The 19,578-nt window shown below is 46.5% G+C and overlaps 2 protein-coding genes and 2 non-coding genes across 7 annotated transcripts in view; 2 read left to right on the top strand and 2 right to left on the bottom strand.

Moving 5' to 3' along the window:
- The first annotated feature begins 1,607 nt into the window (after window positions 1–1,607).
- On the top strand, window positions 1,608–18,868 carry PMEL (premelanosome protein). Of its 3 annotated transcripts, XM_049784001.1 has the most exons (12): window positions 1,608–1,683; window positions 5,255–5,365; window positions 5,499–5,645; window positions 9,486–9,620; window positions 10,169–10,333; window positions 10,567–11,052; window positions 11,137–11,232; window positions 16,746–16,862; window positions 17,320–17,404; window positions 17,537–17,742; window positions 17,839–17,926; window positions 18,727–18,868. In XM_049784001.1, exons 1-12 carry the CDS (start codon window positions 1,608–1,610, stop codon window positions 18,866–18,868), a joined length of 1,854 nt encoding a protein of 617 aa, XP_049639958.1. The 3 variants fall into 3 exon arrangements, with proteins under 3 accessions (XP_049639958.1, XP_049639957.1, XP_049639960.1); XM_049784000.1 differs by having other exon boundaries at window positions 10,567–11,232; XM_049784003.1 differs by lacking the exons at window positions 5,255–5,365; window positions 5,499–5,645 and having other exon boundaries at window positions 10,567–11,232.
- LOC126023097 (small nucleolar RNA SNORA22) lies at window positions 3,647–3,776 on the bottom strand. Its single transcript, XR_007500309.1, has one exon. It is a non-coding gene; the product is annotated as a small nucleolar RNA SNORA22 (small nucleolar RNA).
- On the top strand, window positions 8,684–8,822 carry LOC126023282 (small Cajal body-specific RNA 11). Its single transcript, XR_007500457.1, has one exon. It is a non-coding gene; the product is annotated as a small Cajal body-specific RNA 11 (non-coding RNA).
- Window positions 18,424–19,578, bottom strand: part of DGKA (diacylglycerol kinase alpha) — a 37,255-nt gene continuing 36,100 nt past the window's right edge. For both annotated transcript variants that reach the window (XM_049783993.1, XM_049783994.1), the window contains exon 24: window positions 18,424–19,380. In XM_049783993.1, the coding sequence (XP_049639950.1) occupies window positions 19,297–19,380 (84 nt within the window). In that variant the 3' untranslated portion in view covers window positions 18,424–19,296. The remainder of the gene's footprint in view (window positions 19,381–19,578) is intronic.

Raw genomic sequence — 19,578 nt, 5'->3', positions numbered from 1 at the left:
CTAGCGCAGGCACCTTACCTCCAGCGCCACCGCCCGGCCCCTCTTTTCCAGTTTTTTAAAAAATAAATATCTGGGTGGCCCGGAGAGATAGCACAGCGGCATTTGCCTTGCAAGCAGCCGATCCAGGACCAAAGGTAGTTGGTTCGAATCCCGGTGCCCCATATGGTCCCCTGTGCCTGCCAGGAGCTATTTCTGAGCAGACAGCCAGGAGTAACCCCTGAGCACTGCCGGGTGTGGCCCAAAAAACAAAAACAAACAAAAAAACCATGGGGCTGGAGAGATAGCATGGAGGTAGGGTGTTTGCCTTGCATGCAGAAGGATGGAGGTGTTAAATCTAGGCATCTCATATGGTCCCCTGAGCCTGCCAGGAGTGATTTCTGAGCATAGATCCAGGAGTAAGCCCTGAGAGTTGCCAGGTGTAACCCAAAAACCAAAATAAATAAATAAATAAATATTTCCCTGTAATATTTAAGGCACATAGTGACAATGAATGAGGGGCATTGCCACCACCAGGGTTGTTCTCCCTCTTCACCCCTGTTCCCATCAGGCATCCCATATCTCCCTCCTTTACCCCGCCCCATAATGCTAGTATAACTGGTCCCCCACTTGTACAGCTTGTTGTAGATTGGGTATCAATTCTGTTGTCTTTGAACTTTGGAATTGGCGTTCAAGTCTGATTTTTTTTTTAAGTCTGATCCTTTTTTATTTCCATCCCTAGGGATTTTTGAATCTCTAACTTGCTATTTTTCACTACCCTAAGGAAAATGATTAATTCCTGTTGTTGACCAGGGAACCTCATTGTGAAACTGGGAAGTTGGGGATCTCTCCTAAGGGTATTCTGGTTTTAGAGGCTAGGCGGTCTTAGCCACTCAGATCACCCATTAAAGTCTCTGTCTGCTTTTTTTTTTTTTTTTTTTTTGGGAGGGGGGCCACACCCGGCAGTGCTCAGAGGACATCAGCTCTGTGCTCCGGGATAACTCCTGGCAGAGCTCAGGGGACCACATGGGGTGCTGGGGATCGAACCTAGATCAAACCCAGGTCGATTACAGACAAGTGTCCAACCTGCTAGTACTCTCTCTTGTCCTTCTCCCCTCTGCTTTTGATTATTGTTGTTTATTTGTTTTTGAGTTTTGTTACTCAAGCTCTGTACTCAAGAATCACTGCTGGCAGGCTTACACACCATATGGGATGCTAGGAGTCGAACCCAGGTAAGCCAAGTGCAAGGCAAGCACCCTACCCACTGTACTATCACTCCAGACCTCTCCTCTGCTTTTGTAGGCAGTGTATCTCTTACTATCTAGTTGGAAGATTCCTGGTTTGACTCCATACTTCTTGCCCTGGTGACTGCTGTGCATCAGGTTTGTGTTCTGTAGTTGTCCTTTGGGTAATTCTTTCTGGAGGGAGATACACCAAATTGAAGGTGACCCAGTGAAAACCAGAAACAGGCTAACTGGGGAAGTGGGTCCCTTGTCAGTACGGTCTCATCTAGAGGCCCCTCCCAGGTCTCTTGGTGGATGAGGAGGGTTTATGCAAATAAGTAGGGGTTTCTCATATAGGGGCTTAGCCATCCCTCCAGCACCTTTGGTTGCTGCTTGAAGAGGACCAGGATGGATCTAGTGCAGAGAAAATGCCTTCTGTCTGTGCCTGTATTATGTGCTGTTCTGACTGTGGTGGCCCCACAAGGTGAGTGTGGGTTCTGTGGACATGAACAGTATGAATTTGGGGTTGATTACCTGTGCTGTGTTTTCCCTCTCCTAATGAGAAATGCCAGCAGTACTGCAGCTTTCTCCTATTGGATTTAGTCAGGACATGGGCACCTGAGCTCCCTCACCACCTAGAGATCTGGGGTTGAGTCTGAAAATAACTCCTACTTGGAAGGACAGAAGCATAGTTGGTTCTTCTTACCAAAGTCTAAGACCTTCTGAACTTGAGCTAGAGCAAGGACTCCAACAGGTGAAATGAGGTGAAAACTCATTTGAAGCTCTTGGTATAGGCCATAGGGTCTTTAAAATGGGAGGACAAGGATGTGGTTTTTAGTAAAAAAGCTAAGAGGACCCCACCTTTCCTCTTTGAGATGGATGGGGATGGCTGAACACAGCCAGATCTTTTGTTCAGGAGCTGGGAGAGACAAGCATAGGGGTCTCAGCTGAGCATCACATGAAAGGGCTCTGGGAGATTGGGGACTCGTGATGAGAGCTAGAGGGGGGAGTGGGGATGGTTTAAGATCAGGAATGTCTCGTGCTGGTCTGGGAAGGAAGGGTTGGGAGTCAGAGCAAGAATGGGGCATCTTGTGATTCTCTTGTTCTAGAGGTGGTATGTTTAAGGAATGATCCCAGATTCCACCCCCATGGAATAAATTAACTAGGTTTCGATTTCATGTACATTGAAAGGATGGAAGAGTTTCTACTGTGCTGAAACTATAGGCATACTCTCTTCACTTCCTGTATCTTCAGTTTTACACATTTCTTTTCCTTTTTTATTTATTTTATTTTATTTTTGCTTTATGGCCACACTCGGCGGTGCTCAGGGTTACCCCTGGCTCTGCAGTTAGAAATTGTTCCTGGCAGGCTCCAGGGATTAGATGGGATGCCAGGGATCAAATTCTGGTTCGTCCTGGGTTTTTCACATACAAGGCAAATACCCAACTGCTGTGCTATTGCTCTGGCCCTTATTTTTCATTTTGAAATAATTTTTTTTTTTGGTTTTTGGGTCACACCTGGCAGTGCTCATGGGTTACTCCTGGTTCTATGCTTCTTCTTTTCTGTTTTTGGCCGGCCCCTCTTCTTCCTTCTCCTCCTCCTCCTCCTCCTCCTCTTTTTCTTCTACTTCTTCTTCTTCTTCTTCTTCTTCTTCTTCTTCTTCTTCTTCTTCTTCTTCTTCTTCTTCTTCTTCTTCTTCTTCTTCTTCTTCTTCTTCTTTTCTGTTTTTGGCCGGCCCCTCTTCTTCCTTCTCCTCCTCCTCCTCCTCCTCCTCCTCCTCCTCCTCCTCCTCCTCCTCTTCTTCTTCTTCTTCTTCTTCTTCTTCTTCTTCTTTTCTGTTTTTGGCCGGCCCCTCTTCTTCCTTCTCCTCCTCCTCCTCCTCCTCCTCCTTCTCCTCTTCTTCTTCTTCTTCTTCTTCTTCTTCTTCTTCTTCTTCTTCTTCTTCTTCTTTTCTGTTTTTGGCCGGCCCCTCTTCTTCCTTCTCCTCCTCCTCCTCCTCCTCCTCCTCCTCCTCCTCCTCCTCCTCCTCCTCCTCTTCTTCTTCTTCTTCTTCTTCTTCTTCTTCTTCTTCTTCTTCTTCTTCTTCTTCTTCTTCTTCTTCTTCTTTTCTGTTTTTGGCTGGCCCCTCTTCTTCCTTCTCCTCCTCCTCCTCCTCCTCCTCTTCTTCTTCTTCTTCTTCTTCTTCTTCTTCTTCTTCTTCTTCTTCTTCTTCTTCTTCTTCTTCTTCTTTTCTGTTTTTGGCCAGCCCCTCTTCTTCTTCTTCCTCCTCCTCCTCCTCCTCTTCTTCCTCCTCCTCCTCCTCCTCCTCCCCGGCCCCATCTTTTTTTTTTCCCGGCCCCATCTTTTCTGCTTCTTTTCCCTTCTTTTTTATATATATTTTATTCTTCTTTACAAACCACCATCAAGATTAGAATTCTTCACTTTGACACAAAATATACAATTTTGTATAATGTGCTGACTTTCTGAAAACACTTAAAAGGATAGTCCTTTCAATGTAGAGGTAAAGAACAGACATTGCTGTAGCACAGAATTAAAACCAAGGGTACTATAAAGCACACTTGGGTGTTCACTGTGCAATCTTTTCTGCTTATTAAAATTCAATTTAAATTTAGGGGTTGAAGTGATAGCACAGTGGTAGGGCAGTAGGGCATTTACCTTGCACACAGCCAATCTGGGGCAGACCCGGGTTCAATTCCCAACATCCCATATGGTTCCCCAACCCTGCTAGGAGCAATTTCTGAACTGCAGATCCATGAGTAACCCCTGAGCATTGTTGGGTAGGGCCCAAAATTAAAATTAAAATTAAAAAAAATATTTCAGGGCCAGAGCCATAGTACCCCTGGTAACATGCTTGCCTTGCACATGGCTGATTCAGGTTCAATTTTATGTACTCTATATGTTCCCCCTAAGCCCCACCAGGCAAGATTCCTTTTTTTTTATTTGTGTTTTTTTTTGGGGGGGGGGTCATGCCTGGTAGTGCTCAGGGGTTAATCCTTGTTCTGCACTCAGAAATCACTCCTGGCAGGCACGGGTGACCATATGGGATGCTGGGATTTGAACCACCGTTCTTCCTGGAATGGCTGCGTGCAAGACAAATGCCCTATCGCTTTGCTATCTCTCCAGCCCTCAGGAAAGATTCTTTTTTTTTGGGGGGGGGGGCACACCCAGCGGTGCTCAGGGGTTACTCCTGGCTTACTGCTCAGAAATAGCTCCTGGCGGGCACGGGGGGACCATATGGGACACCGGGATTCAAACCAACCACCTTTGGTCCTGGGTTAGCTGCTTGCAAGGCAAACACTGCTGTGCTATCTCTCCGGCCCCAGGAAAGATTCTTAAATGCTGAGCCAGGAATAAACTCTGAGCACCACTAGATGTGCTCTTAAAACAGACAAAAATTTATTTATTTATTTATTTATGGTTTGGGGGCCACAGGCAGTAACACTCAGGGGTTACTCCTGGCTATGCACTCAGAAATCGCTCCTGGCTTAGGGGACCATATGGGACACCGGGGGATTGAATCACAGTCCATCCTAGGCTAGCACAGGCAAGGCAGACGCCCTTACCCCTTGCCGCCGCTCCTGCCCCCAAAATTTAGTTATTTATGGGCTTGGGAAACACCCAACAATGCTGAGGGATTAATCCTGGCTCTGAACTCAGGAATTACTTCTGATGATATTCAGGGAGCCATGTGAAATGCCAGGGATTGAACCCAGAATGGCTATATCCAAGGCAAATGCCCTACCTCAATTAAAAAAAAAAAACATAAATAGGGGCCAGAGAGATAGCATGGAGGTAGGGCATTTGCCTTGCATGCAGAAGGATGGTGGTTCGAATTCCGGCATCCCACGTGGTCCCCCTGCCTGCCAGGGGCGATTTCTGAGCGCAGTCAGGAGTAATCCCTGAGTGCTGCCAGGTGTGGCCCAAAAAGCAAAAAAAATTTTTTTAGTTTAAAAAACCAAATAGCACACCAATCCAAAGAATCAGTAGGGTGACATGGAATAGTCTTATTTTCTCAAAAGTCACTACCTGTGGACTTTCAGGATCTTTCCTTTCAGGACCCAGAAACCAGGACTGGCTGGGCGTCTCAAGGCACTTCAGAACTAAATCCTGGAACAACCATCTGTACCCAGAGTGGACGGAAACTCAAGGGCCTGACTGCTGGAGAGGTAGGAATTTGGCAATCTCTGGGAAAGGCAAAGTGGGAGCGGAATGGGGAGAGGAACTCAAGAACTTAGGAAAGGACAATGTGTACCTGAAGGGAGAGCCAAGAAGTTCCAGTTAACACAATCGTCCTTTCAGGTGGCCCAGTTTCCCTGAAGGTCAGCAATGACGGGCCTACACTGGTGGGGGCGAATGCCTCCTTCTCTATTGCCCTGCTCTTCCCTGAGACTCAAAAGGTTTTGGATGATGGGCAGGTCCTCTGGGCCAACGACTTCATCATCAATGGTGAGTACTTCCCTGAAAATAGTTTTAGAGCTCACGTTCTCTGGTATCTTCAAGGAATTGCTTCCTCCTTGATCTTTTCCTTCCTTCCTTCCTTCCTTCCTTCCTTCCTTCCTTCCTTCCTTCCTTCCTTCCTTCCTTCCTTCCTTCCTTCCTTTCCCTTCCTTCCTTCCTTCCTTCCCTCCTTCCTTTCCCTTCCTTCCTTCCTTGCTTCCTACCTTCCTTTTCCTTCCTTCCTTCCTCTTCCTTCCTTCCTTTCCTCCTTCCTTTCCCTTCCTTCCTTCCTTGCTTCCTTCCTTCCTTGCTTCCTACCTTCCTTTTCCTTCCTTCCTTTCCCTTCCTTCCTTCCTTTCCCTTCCTTCCTTCCTTCCCTCCTTCCTTTCCCTTCCTTCCTTCCTTCCTTTCCCTTCCTTCCTTCCTTCCTTTCCCTTCCTTCCTTCCTTCCTTCCTTCCTTCCTTCCTTCCTTCCTTCCTTCCTTCCTTCCTTCCTTCCTTCCTTCCTTCTTTCCTTTTTTGGTTTTGGGTCACACCTGGCAGCAGGGGTTACTCCTGGCTCTCTGCTTACAAATTGCTCCTGGCAGGCTCCGGGGACCATAAGGGATGCTGGGATTCGAACCACCATCCTTCTGCATGCAAAGCAAACGCCCTACCTCCATGCTATCTCTCCGGCCCTTCCTTCCTTCCTTCCCTCCTTCCTTTCCCTTCCTTCCTTCCTTGCTTCCTACCTTCCTTTTCCTTCCTTCCTTCCTCTTCCTTCCTTCCTTTCCTCCTTCCTTTCCCTTCCTTCCTTCCTTGCTTCCTTCCTTCCTTGCTTCCTACCTTCCTTTTCCTTCCTTCCTTTCCCTTCCTTCCTTCCTTCCCTCCTTCCTTTCCCTTCCTTCCTTCCTTTCCCTTCCTTCCTTCCTTCCTTCCTTCCTTCCTTCCTTCCTTCCTTCCTTCCTTCCTTCCTTCCTTCCTTCCTTCTTTCCTTTTTTGGTTTTGGGTCACACCTGGCAGCAGGGGTTACTCCTGGCTCTCTGCTTACAAATTGCTCCTGGCAGGCTCCGGGGACCATAAGGGATGCTGGGATTCAAACCACCATCCTTCTGCATGCAAAGCAAACGCCCTACCTCCATGCTATCTCTCCGGCCCTTCCTTCCTTCCTTCCTTCCTTCCTTCCTTCCTTCCTTCCTTCCTTCCTTCCTTCCTTCCTTCCTTCCTTCCTTCCTTCCTTCCTTCCTTCCTTCCTTCCTTCCTTCCTTCCTTCCTTCCTTCTTTCCTTTTTTGGTTTTGGGTCACACCTGGCAGCAGGGGTTACTCCTGGCTCTCTGCTTACAAATTGTTCCTGGCAGGCTCCGGGGACCATAAGGGATGCTGGGATTCGAACCACCATCCTTCTGCATGCAAAGCAAACGCCCTACCTCCATGCTATCTCTCCGGCCCTTCCTTCCTTCCTTCCTTCCTTCCTTCCTTCCTTCCTTCCTTCCTTCCTTCCTTCCTTCCTTCCTTCCTTCTTTCTTTCTTTCTTTCTTTCTTTCTTTCTTTCTTTCTTTCTTTCTTTCTTTCTTTCTTTCTTTCTTTCTTTCTTTCTTTCTTTCTTTCTTTCCTTCTTTCTTTCTTTTCTTTCTTTCTTTTCTTTCTTTCTTTGTTTCAAATTATTATATAATAGTTATAGTAGAAGACACAGGTAAAGAAAAGGAAATGTTTCTCACATGATTGGGAGCAGAATCCAGAAGTTAGACAGATTTGGACTTAAACTTAATAGTGGTATGTGACCCTGGTCACAAGCTACTTGAATGTTCTGTGCTTTCATTTCCTTATTTGTGGATTGGGGGTGATTGATGGCATTTGAAGACTGTGATTGGATTAAAATGTGATAATACAGGAAGAATCTGGCATAATATTTGTCCTAGCTGTTATTTATGCATTTAATTTTTTCATTTTTTATTTAAACACTGTGATTACAATGTATTTTTTTCATAGATAAAATTGTTCATGATTGAGTTCCAGTCATACAGTATTAATTTTGTTTTTGGGTCACACTTGGCTGTGCTTAGGGGCACTCCTGGCAGTGCTTGAGGAATCTAATGCTGTGCCAGGGATCAAATTTGAGTTGACTTTAGGCTAGGCAAGCACCTTAATCCCTGTACTATATCTCTATCTCTAATAATTTGGCTATTTCTGTTTTGTTTTGATTTTGTGTTTTAGACTTTACCTGGTAGTGCTCAGCAGCATTCCTGGCTTGTTGCTCAGGGGTTACTCCCAGTAGTTTTCAGAAGACTATGAGCCCTTAGACCTATTACCCCACCTTAACATTTAATTTTATTTATTTTAGTATTTGAGCAACATTGGCAGTGCTCAGAGTTTATTCCTTTTTCTTCTTTTTTTATTTATTTTTATTTTTATTTATTTTTTTAGGGTTTATTCCTGACTCAGTATTCAGGCTTCACTCTTAGCAGGGTCAGGAACAATATTTGAGATGCCATAGATTAAACTGCTATAGATCAAACGATATCCAAGGCAAACGACCTACCTTGTATTATCTCCCCAGCCCCTAACTTTTGTTTTTAATTTCTGTCTCATTAACTGAGCCCTAGACTAAAATTCTCCCCAGATGGGAAGTTTCTTTTAGTTCTCTTTTTTTTTTGGGGGGGGGGGCCACACCCGGTAACGCTCAAGAGTTACTCCTGGCTATGCGCTCAGAAGTTGCTCCTGGCTTGGGGGACCATATGGGACACCGGGGGATCGAACCTCGGTCCATCCAAGGCTAATGCAGGCAAGGCAGGCACCTTACCTCTAGTGCCACCGCCCGGCCCCTCTTTTAGTTCTCTTTTACTTTTTTTTTTTTTTTTTTTGGTTTTGGGTCACACCCGGCAGCACCCAGGGGTTACTCCTGGCTCTATGCTCAAAATTACTCTTGGCAGGCTCAGGGACCATATGGGATGCCAGGATTCGAACCACCGACCTTCTGCATGCAAGGCAAAACATCTTACCTCCATGCTATCTCTCTGGCCCCTCTCTTTTACTTTCTAATAAACCTTCCTATTAAAAAAAAAAACAACTTGTCCCAGCCTGTGTTTTTCCTGCTGCTATGCTCCGCTCAAGCTGCAGGAAGTCAGTGGGACATACAGTAATCTTCCTCTCAGTTTAGGAGGGCCTTCCTGAGCATTGGGCTGGCTCTTAAAGGCACGAGAGGACAAATCTGGGGAAAAAAAAAAACAAAAACAAAAACAAAACTGGGGCTGGAGTGAAAGCATAGCAGATTTGATAACTGGCATCCCATATGGTTCCCCTGAGCTGCCAGGAGTAATTCCTGAGCACAGAGCCAAAAGTAACACCTGAGCACTGCTGGGTGTGATCCAAAAACAAAACAAAATAAAGTAAAACAAATCGCTCCCACTACAGAGAAAGCCATTCTAAACATTCTTATGTATTTTTTTTTCAATATCTTTCCTACTAAGAACATACATAGGAATCTTTCTTTTGTTTTTTTTTTTTTTTGTTGTTGTTGTTCGTTTGTTTGTTTCTTTGGCCACACCCAATGATGTTCAGGCTATGTGCTCAGAATTGCTCCTGGCTCAGGGGACTATATGGGATGCCCGGGATCTAACCCAGGTCTGTCCTGGGGCACCCGTGTGCAAGGCAAATGGCCTACCACTGTGCTATCACTCCAGCCCCAGAAATCTTTCTCAGTAGAATACCTTCCATTTCTCTTACTGCAATCCTATAGAGGTTACCTTCTCCTGGGGAATGTACTCTGTAGGTAAGGAGTATTCCCAGATCCCCTCCATGGCCATTGTGTTAGGAGGTTTGGTGTAGAGGAAGGTATGCTGGGTTCTAAGAGTAATTCTATTTGCTTTTCAGGGAGCCAAGTTTGGGGGGGCCAGCCAGTGTATCCTCAGGACTTGGATGATGCCTGTACCTTCCCTGATGGGGGGCCTTGCCCATCTGGCCCTCAATCTCAGAAGAGACACTTCGTTTACGTCTGGAAGACCTGGGGTGAGGAACTCCCCTTGTTAGTCTGTCATCTGTACTTGGAATTACCTCATTTTTTTTTTTTTTGTTTTTGTTTTTGGGTCACACCTGGCAGTGCTCAGGGGTTATTCCTGGCTCCAGGCTCAGAAATTGCTCCTGGCAGGCACAGGGGACCATATGGGGCGCCGGGATTCGAACCGATGACCTCCTGCATGAAAGGCAAACGCCTTACCTCCATGCTATCTCTCCGGCCCCGAATTACCTCATTTTTATCTGGACCTTGTTCATTCTTTATAGTGGCAACCCCTTAAGTTTTGTCAGATTCCCCAACTTTTACTTCCCCTTGCTTCCTTCCTGAAGCCTCCATATCTATTCTGGGTCATTCTGAGGGACCTTCCCAAATTATAGCTCTGTGGCATAAGTTTTCCTTTCATGTCCCCCAGACCACTCTCTTTCTAATTTCTTTCTAATCACCATCTGAAATAATTATCCTCAGTTTGTCTCCTAACCTTCCTCTCCCGTGCCATGCCTTATCCTGCCCCACTAACCAGCGGACTCACCCCTCTCTGTAGGCCAATACTGGCAAGTTCTGGGAGGCCCAGTGTCAGGACTGAGCATTGGGACGGGAGCACACACAATGCTGGGCACACATACCATGGAAGTGACCGTCTACCACCGTCGGGGACGCCAGAGCTACGTGCCCCTTGCTCATGCCAGCTCAGCCTTCACCATTACAGGTTAGTACAGTATTTAGGCAAAGCCATGAAAGCCATGTAGGGCTGGAGAAGGTGAGGAGGCTTCCCTGGAATGGGCATTGTGAAATAGGAAAAGGGCTACATCCCAGAAAACCAAGGTAGAGCAATGTAGAGGGTAGAGCCAGTGACGCAGCTTAGAGCTGGAGGGTATGGTTATAAAGGTGCCTCTGGGGCCCAGGCCTGATTGTTCTCTCCATTTTTGCCTCCAATCCCAGATCAGGTCCCCTTCTCTGTGAGTGTGTCCCAGCTACAGGCCTTGGATGGAGAGAACAAGCACTTCCTGAGAAATCAACCCCTGACCTTTGCCCTCCAGCTCCATGACCCCAGTGGCTATTTGACTGAGGCTGACCTCTCCTACACTTGGGACTTTGGAGATGACACTGGAACTCTTATCTCCCGGGCACTTGTGGTCACTCATACTTATCTGAATTCTGGCCCAGTCACTGCCCGGGTGGTGCTACAGGCTGCCATTCCTCTCACCTCATGTGGTTCCTCCCCTGTGCCAGCTACCACAGATGAGTATGTGCCAACTTCTGAGGCCCCTGGCACCACAGCTGGGGAAGGGCCTACTGCAGGAGTTGTCAGTACTGAACCTGTTCAGGGATCAACTACAGAGCCTTTGGGGACCACAGCAGCACAGGTGCCAACTGCAGAGATCACTGGCACTACACCTAAGCAGGTGTTAACCTCAGAGGTCATTGGTACCACACCTGCAGCAAGGCTGACTACCGATGCCAGAGGTTTAACTTCTGAAGTGCCAACCACAGAGCCTTCTGGAGCTACAGGTGCACAAGTAACAACAGAGCTGGGAGAGACCACAGCTGGAGAGGTGCCCAGTCCCCAAACTGAGGTTCCAACTATGCTTCCAGAAGGGGTCACAGGTAAGGGGCCAAAGGGCATGGAGTTAATTGAGATGACTTATCCAGAATTCAGATGTTGCCTAATTCTTTTTTCTTTTTGTTTTGGAGCCATACCTGGTGGCACTTGGGTTACTCCTGGCTCTGCATTCAGAAATTGCTCCTGGCAGGCTCAGGGGACCATATGGGATACCGGGAATTGAACCCAGGTCTGTCCCAAGACAGCCACATCCAAGGCAAATGTCCTACTGCTGTGTTATCCTTCGACCCCATAGATGTTTAAAGTCCTTAAACCTTTTCCTTTGGTGCTGGTGTGGTTGGGACGGAGCTGATACTCAAGTTCTTTCCCTGTCAGCTCTCTGCTTGGGGCTGGTGGTGTTGAGTGATGTGATGCTTGGGTTCAAATTCCTTAACCCCTGTGCTTTCTTTGACTTCTAAATCTCTCTTATTGATGTAGAATAAATATCTGGAGTTCTGGAAACTCCCTTCCTTCCTTCCTTCCTTCCTTCCTTCCTTCCTTCCTTCCTTCCTTCCTTCCTTCCTTCCTTCCTTCCTTCCTTCCTTCCTTCCTTCCTTCCTCCTTCCTTCCTTCCTTCTTCCTCCCTCCCTCCTTCCTCTCTCCCTCCCTTCTTCCTTTCTTATTTCCTCCCTTCCTTCCCCTCCCTCCCTCCCTCTTCTTCCTCCCTCCCTCCCTCTCTCCTTCCTTTTTCCTTCCTGTCATCCCATATGGTCCCCAAAGCCTTCTGGGAGTGATTTATGAGCAAAGGGCCTGGAGTAACCCTAAACACTGCTGGGTGTGGCCCCACAAAGAGTATTTTATGCTCTTCAAGCCTGTTTTCTCCCTTGAACATGTATTTCATGTCTTTGTCTCTATGTCTCTACATTTGCTTATTCACACTCTGGAGAAGCCTATTTTCTGGTGTTGTTTTGTTTTGTTTTGGGCCACACCTGCTGACACTCAGTGGTTACTCTTGGTTATGCACTCAAATCACTCCTGGCTTGGGGAGACCATATAGGATGCCGATGAATCGAACCACAGTCTGTCCTAGGCTAACGCACACAAGGCAGATGACTTACCTCTAGCACACCACTCTGGCCCCCTCTTTTATTTTTTTTAAACTTTATTTATTTGTTGATTAATTGATTGGTATTAGGGCCACATCCAGTGGTGCTCAGGTGTTACTCTTGGCTCTGCACTCAGAAATCGCTCCTGGCAGGCTTGGAGACCATATGGAATGTCCAGAATCGAACTGGGTCCCTCCCAGGTTAGCTGCATGCAAGGCTAACACCCTACCACCGTGCTGCCCTACCACTGTGCTATCTCTCCAGCCATCCATGGTCTCTTTTTTTTTTTTTTAATTAATTTTTTTTTTGGGGGGGGGTCATACCCTGCAGCGCTCAAGGGTTACTCCTGGCTCTATGCTCAGAAGTTGTCCCTGGGGGCCGGGCAGTGGCGCTAGAGGTAAGGTGCCTGCCTTGCCTGCGCTAGCCTAGGATGGACCGCGGTTCGATCCCCGGCATCCCATATGGTCCCCCAAGCCAGGAGTGACTTCTGAGCGCATAGCCAGGAGTAGCCCCTGAGCGTCACCGGGTGTGGCCCAAAAAACCAAAAAAAAAAAAAAAAAAAAGAAGAAGAAGTTGTCCCTGGCAGGACAGGGACCATATGAGATGCCGAGATTCAAATCACCGTCCTTCTGCATGCAAGACAAACGCCTTACCTCCATGCTACCTCTCCGGCCCCATATCTTTCTTTAAGTTAATTTATGTATACACCATGATTTACATAGTTGCTCATATTGCATTTATTTCTATCATTCATGTTCCAATACCAATATTAAATTTCCTCCACCATTGTCCTGGAATTCTCATCCACCCCAAAGCCTTGGCACCCACTTCTTGGCAGGCACAAAATAATATACTTTATATTGCTTGTTTACAAATGAGTAGTAATTAAATTATTTTTGTGAAAATTTTATCTCAAAATGAGGTAATTGAGTAAGTCATTGCCTGAGATTTACAAAGCTATTTGTTGCTAGTTGTTTCTGTTATTTGATCTGCTTCTTTCTGTTTGTTTTTGTTTTGGGTCGTGCCTGGTGCATTCAGGGGTTACTGTTAGCTCTGCGCTCAAAAATCACTCCTGGTAGGGTTGGAGGATCATGTGGGATGCCAGGGATCGAACCCGGATTGGTCCCAGGTTTGGCCGTGTGCAAGACAAACAAAACGTCCTCCCCGCTGTGCTATCTTTCTGGCCCCGATTTGCTTTTTCTTTTCTTTCTTTCTTTCTTTCTTTCTTTCTTTCTTTCTTTCTTTCTTTCTTTCTTTCTTTCTTTCTTTCTTTCTTTCTTTCTTTCTTTCTTTCTTTCTTTCTTTCTTTCTTTCTTTCTTTCTTTCTTTCTTCTTTCTCTCTCTCTTTCTTTCTTTCTTTCTTTCTTTCTTTCTTTCTTTCTTTCTTTCTTTCTTTCTTTCTTTCTTTCTTTCTTTCTTTCCCCGATTTGCTTCTTCTTTTTTCTTTTCTTTCTTTCTTTCTTTCTTTCTTTCTTTCTTTCTTTCTTTCTTTCTTTCTTTCTTTCTTTCTTTCTTTCTTTCTTTCTTTCTTTCTTTCTTTCTTTCTTTCTTTCTTTCTCTCTCTCTCTCTCTCTCTCTTTCCTTCCTTCCTTCCTTCCTTCCTTCCTTCCTTCCTTCCTTCCTTCCTTCCTTCCTTCCTTCCTTCCTTCCTTCCTTCCTTCCTTCCTTCCTTCCTTCCTTCCTTCCTTCCTTCCTTCCCTCTCTCTCTCTCTCTCTTTCTTTCTTTTTTTTTTTCTGATTTGCTTCTTAACATTAGATGGTTTGGGGCCGGAGCTATAGCAGAGCAGTAGGGCTTTTGTCTTGGTTGCGGCTGATTCAGGATGCACCTGGATTTGATCCCTGTCGGCCCATATGGTCCCCCGAGCCTGAAGCAATTTTTGAGCTCATCGCCAGTCAGCAGTAACCCCTGAGCATTACAGAGTGTGACCAAGAAAACCCCAACCATTTTTATGCCACGTTGACATCTAATTTGGTGTGTTCCTACAGAAATAGCAATACTGAAAAATTCGGAAGTGTCGCATGGCTGTATGCGGGAATTTTAAGCTCTGTGGTTTATATGGAAGTACAAGAAGTGTGATTGATGGGGGAGTATGTCTGCATTCACTCCGACACTGTCCTAGTGATTTCAGCCCAAATATCATTATACCTGGAGTTTTGGTCTGTTAGGCATCTCTGCAGTGATCAGTGGTTAAATGGTGAAGTCGGGTCATTGGCAGAGTGGTGATTGTGGGTGGTGGGTACAGCTGGTGAGGCTTTAGCAGGACAGGAACTTGGCCCACCCCTTTTTAAGATTGCCCCAATTTTCAACTGCAGGGCCCGTATACCCATGATTTTTTGTGGCTTGATTTACTTCTCTTTTGTTTTTGTTTTTGTTTTTGGGTCACAACCAGTGGTGCTCAGAGGTTACTCCTGGCTGTCTGCTCAGAAATAGCTCCTGGCAGGCATGGGGGACCATATGGGACACTGGGATTAGAACCAACCACCTTTGGTCCTGGATTGGCTGCTTGCAAGGCAAATGCCGCTGTGCTATCTCTCCGGGCCCTGATTTACTTCTCTTTTGAGCATGTGGTGAAGGCTGTGAGATATATATATATATATATATATATATATATTTTTTTTTTTTTTTTAATTTAATTTTCTTGGGCCATGCCCAGTGGTACTCTGGCTCTGCACTCAGAAATCATTCCTGGCAGGCTCAAAGGACTATATGAGATGCTGGGAATTGAACCGGGGCCTGTCCTGTGTTGGCTGTGTGCAAGGCAAACACCCTACTACTGTGCTATCTCTCTGGCCCTTATTTTTGGCTCCTCACCCTTCCTCCCTCCCTCTCTTCCTCCCTCCCTTCCTTCCACCCTTCCTTACACCCTTCCTCCCTTCCCTGCTACTATGACTGGCTCTAAGCTTAGAAATTGCTCCTGGGGCCGGGTGGTGGCGCTAAAGGTAAGGTGCCTGCCTTGCCTGCGCTAGCCTTGGACGGACCTCGGTTCGATCCCCCGGTGTCCCATATGGTCCCCCAAGCCAGGAGCAACTTCTGAGCACATAGCCAGGAGTAACCCCTGAGCGTTACTGGGTGTGGCCCAAAAACCAAAAAAAAAAAAAAAAAAAATTGCTCCTGCAGGCTTGGGGGACCATATGGGATGCCGGGGATCAAACCCGGATTGACCATGTGCAAGGCAAACATCCTACCTGCATTGCTATTGCTCTGGCCCCCTCATTTTCTGTTTAAGTGTAAATGTGTAGAAATATTCAAGACTCTGGTCCATTTCCCACCTCTGGTTCCCATCCCATAGTAGTCAACCATCATTATGCTAGGAACAGAGAGCGAAGGAATGAGAAAGTTATTATTATTATTATTATTATTATTATTATTATTTTGTGTTTTTTGGGTTACACCCGGCAGTGCTCAGGGGTTATTCCTGGCTCCAGGCTCAAAAATTGCTCCTGGCAGGCATGGGGGACCATATGGGACATCGGAATTCGAACCGATGACCTCCTGCATGAAAGGCAAATGCCTTACCTCCATGCTATCTCTCCGGCCCCAAGAGAAAGTTATTTTTTGATAAGTTAAAGTATATTGAATGCTGAGCCCAGAACCTGGCATAGTAGCAGGGTGTTGATGTATGGAGGTTCAAAGTTTAACTGCTATACATCAATAGCAGGGTATGAGAAATTTTTGAGATTTTTTTTTGGGGGGGTTTTGGGGGACCATATGGGATACTGGAATTCAAACCACCGTCCTTCTGCATGAAAGGCAAACGCCTTACCTCCATGCTATCTCTCTGGCCCCGAGATATTTTTTTTTTATTTTATTTTCTCCCTTCATTTCCCTCCCCTTTGTTGCTGTTGCAATGACTAGGGGCCACACACACCTAATTGCAGTTTTCATGTGCTTGGGTGAGATGCTTTCCTAGGTTTACCAACAGCCCTATTGCTGGGATCACAGTGGCATGTGGGATATGGTGCTGGCGATCTAATTTGTGGCCTCATGCCTACTAGGCAGATGCTTTGTTATTGGGACACAACTCCAGGACTTTTTTTATGGGACCACACATGGTCAGGGATTACTCCTGGCTCTGTACTCAAGAATCACTCTTGGTGGACTCTGGGGACCACGAGATGATAGGGATTAAATCTGGGTTGTCTACATGCAAGGCAAATGCCTTACCCACTGTACTATCTCTTTAGCCCAACTCCAGGATTTTAAAAAACTTCCAAACTAGCCATAACTGTGTGGTTCTAGAAACAATGCACAGCAGGGTCCCCCCTCCCCCGCTTCAGTTTCTTATCTCTCAAATGAGATTTCCAGGCTGTAGGGACCCCGATGGGTTTAAAAGAAAATGGAATTGCCCAGATCTTATTAGATTCCAAATCTGCATCTACTAGCTCTGACTCTTTCTAGTGGGGAAAAATGCCTTCTTTGGCCTGCTTTTTGACGTCATTTTTCTTGACTGCCTTTTCAATCTTCTTGCCAGGCTCCCAGAGCCCCCTGCTGGATGACACAGTCGCTTTAATCTTGGCTAAGCGACAGGTTGCCCTGGATTGTGTTTTGTACAGATATGGCTCCTTTTCCATCGCCCTGGATATTGTCCGTGAGTCTTCCCTACCATGGAGGGAGGGAGAGGGAGAGAGGGAGGGAAAGGGAGCGAGAGAAGGGAGGAGGGAGAAAGGAGAGGGAGAGGGAGAGAGTACTGCCCAGTGGATGAATATCTAGAAAGGAATAAAGACAAGAGTACTCAAACACTTTGATTTTCGCTTGAAAGCAGAAGGATGGTAATGGGGAAGCAACCCCAGGGCTTTCCTGTTTATGAGAAATGGGGAGGCCTAGCTGAAGAATCCAGTTGACAATCTTGCCACGTTGGACCTGTAGAGATAGGATAGTAGGCAAAGTACTTGCCTTACATGTGGCTGATCCATATTTGATCCTTGGCATCCCATATGGCCCCGAGACCACCAGAAGTGATTCCTGAGTGTAGAGCCAGGAGCAAACCTTGATAATTGCTGAGTGTGGCCCCCAAACAAAAAAAAACAAAATCTTGCACTCTGTAGAGGGCATTGAAAATGCTGAGATCCTGCAAGCTATGCCTTCAAGTAATGGAGATACATTTGAGCTGACTGTGTCCTGCCAAGGCGGGTAAGTCATCTCCTGGTTTCCCTAAGAATCCTTTAATTGACCGCTGCCCTGCTCTCTGGTGTGTTTTCCCTCCATTTGACATAAATGGTCTGGTTTCCTAGATCGTTTGACATAAATTGACACCTTTCCTAGGTTGCCCCAGGAAGCCTGCATGGAAATCTCATCACCAGGGTGCCAGCCACCTGCTCAAAGTTTCTGTCAGCCTGTGCCACCCAGTCCAGCCTGCCAGCTGGTTCTATACCCAGCACTGACAGGTGGCTCAGGGACCTACTGCCTCAACGTGTCCTTGGCTGATGCCAACAGCCTAGCGATGGTCAGCACTCAGCTTGTCATGCCTGGTAGGTGCTTGGAAGGGCTGAGCTGAAGAAGAGAGGGTAGAACTATTTAGCAGGCAACAGATACTGACAAAAACTCTTCCTGGGATTTTGCTCAAGGGCAAGAAGCAGGCTCTGGACAGGTCCCTCTGTTCCTGGGCATTGTGTTGGTGTTGACAGCTATGGTGCTTGCATCTGTAACCTACAGGTGAGGACTGCCCGTGTTGGGCTTTCATATCCCTTTATCCACTATTTTTCCTCCAAGGAAGAAGGAGCTTTCTTTGGGGATGTTTTCCATGAGTCCATATGTGAAACTTAAACAGGCCTGACTGTGTCCTTGCTTATAGGACCTGGGGGAAGTAACTTAGGAAAACTTACAGCAGCCTTGGAAGGCTGTAATGATTAGAAGTCATGAAGGGAGGGCCGGAGAGATAGCATGGAGGTAAGGCGTTTGCCTTGCATGCAGAAGGTTGGTGGTTCAAATCCCTGCATCCCATATGGTCCCCCAAGCCTGCCAGGAGTGATTTCTGAGTGTAGAGCCAGTAGTAACCCCTGAGCGCTGCCGGGTGTGATTCAAAAACAAAAACAAAAAAAAAAAAGATAAAGAACCTAGTTTTAAGAGCAAGAGTGCAAGAAAAGGGCCAGGAGTTATCTCAGAGAGAGGAATAATTCTTTGCATAGTCCCCCAAAAATGAGTACAATAAATTATATTGTTAATTGTTGTTATTAATAATATCAAAAGCAGATGAGAATGAGTGAATTCAGTCCTCTGAAAAGGGCAAATTCCCAGGTGTAGAGAGCCAAGGTCCTCAAAGCATGAATGCTTATGAGGGTCAGTCTTACAGAGATTTCCATTCAAACAAGAGAAAAATTTACTTGAGGAAGAGAAAGAGAGGGAGCTAGAACCCACACCTAGGAGATGGGGTAAGGGTGTGTCCTCTTCATGGAGAAGTGCTGACTGGCTGCCCTTATCCACTGCTAACCAGTTTCCCTTTCTTCCAATCTCAGGCAGAAGCTCAGGAAGCGGGACTCAGCTCCCGCCCTTCCCCGGCTGCCACGCCGCACTGCCCACTGGCTGCGGATGCCTCAATTCTTCCGTTCTTACCCTACTGGTGAGAACAGCCCTCTCCTCCATGGGCAGCAGGTCTGAGTATGCTCACAGGACCCCCTGATGGACTTTGAGTTGACAGACAGCAAAGTCTCTCATTTCTCCAGTCTTCTGCCGGAGATGACCATATTTGAAATAAATGCTCAGAACCTAGTGTCATTGCTGTTTTGCTTGCTTCTGGAAGACTTCTTTCAGTAAAGAGATACGAAAGGAGGTGAACCACTTAACAAATACCCCAGTGAGGAGGAGAGGTCATTTATTAGATGAGGCACTTTGAATGTGTATGTTTGGTGTTTCATGTTTGCATGGAGAAGAGCAGCGTGGTGTGGGATAATAAATACTGTGAAGGTGAAGGAACACGCTCCTGGGCTGGCGGGAATTTGTGCAGCAATGTGCAGAGCCTCAGGGTTCGAGTCCTGCTCGAACATAAAGGTGAATTCAAGGCTGGATTGGAGGCTGTGGTGTTTCTCTCAGCACAAAAAGCCAAAGAAATTGGAGGGGCGTTGGGGTGGGCCAATGAGCATAGGCATCTGGTTCTTGTGGGTGATCTTGATCTGCAAAAGAAGGAACATATTCAAAGGCAGAACATGGGGCTGGAGAGATAGCATGGAGGTAAGGCATTTGCCTTGCATTCAGAAGGACGGTGGTTCAAAAAAAAAAGAAGGAAGGTGGTTCGAATCCCGGCATCCCATATGGTCCCCTGAGCCTGCCAGGAATGATTTCTGAGCGTAGAGCCTGAGCGCTGCTGGGTG

This window comes from Suncus etruscus, chromosome 11 (genome assembly GCF_024139225.1).
Source record: "Suncus etruscus isolate mSunEtr1 chromosome 11, mSunEtr1.pri.cur, whole genome shotgun sequence".
NCBI classification, from domain to species: domain Eukaryota; kingdom Metazoa; phylum Chordata; class Mammalia; order Eulipotyphla; family Soricidae; genus Suncus; species Suncus etruscus.
The sequence above is the reverse complement of the archived record's forward strand: the minus strand, read 5'-3'. Positions and strand labels throughout refer to the sequence as shown.

What these genes read in the sequence shown, in the direction of transcription:
- PMEL (XM_049784000.1), top strand. Translation starts at nt 1,608, where the DNA reads ATGGATCTAGTGCAGAGAAAATGCCTTCTGTCTGTGCCTGTATTATGT. An exon ending in CTCAGCCTTCACCATTACAG is followed by an intron (nt 10,334 to 10,566) that starts GTTAGTACAGTA and finishes CTCCAATCCCAG; the next exon opens with ATCAGGTCCCCTTCTCTGTG. An exon ending in CACTCAGCTTGTCATGCCTG is followed by an intron (nt 17,743 to 17,838) that starts GTAGGTGCTTGG and finishes ATTTTGCTCAAG; the next exon opens with GGCAAGAAGCAGGCTCTGGA.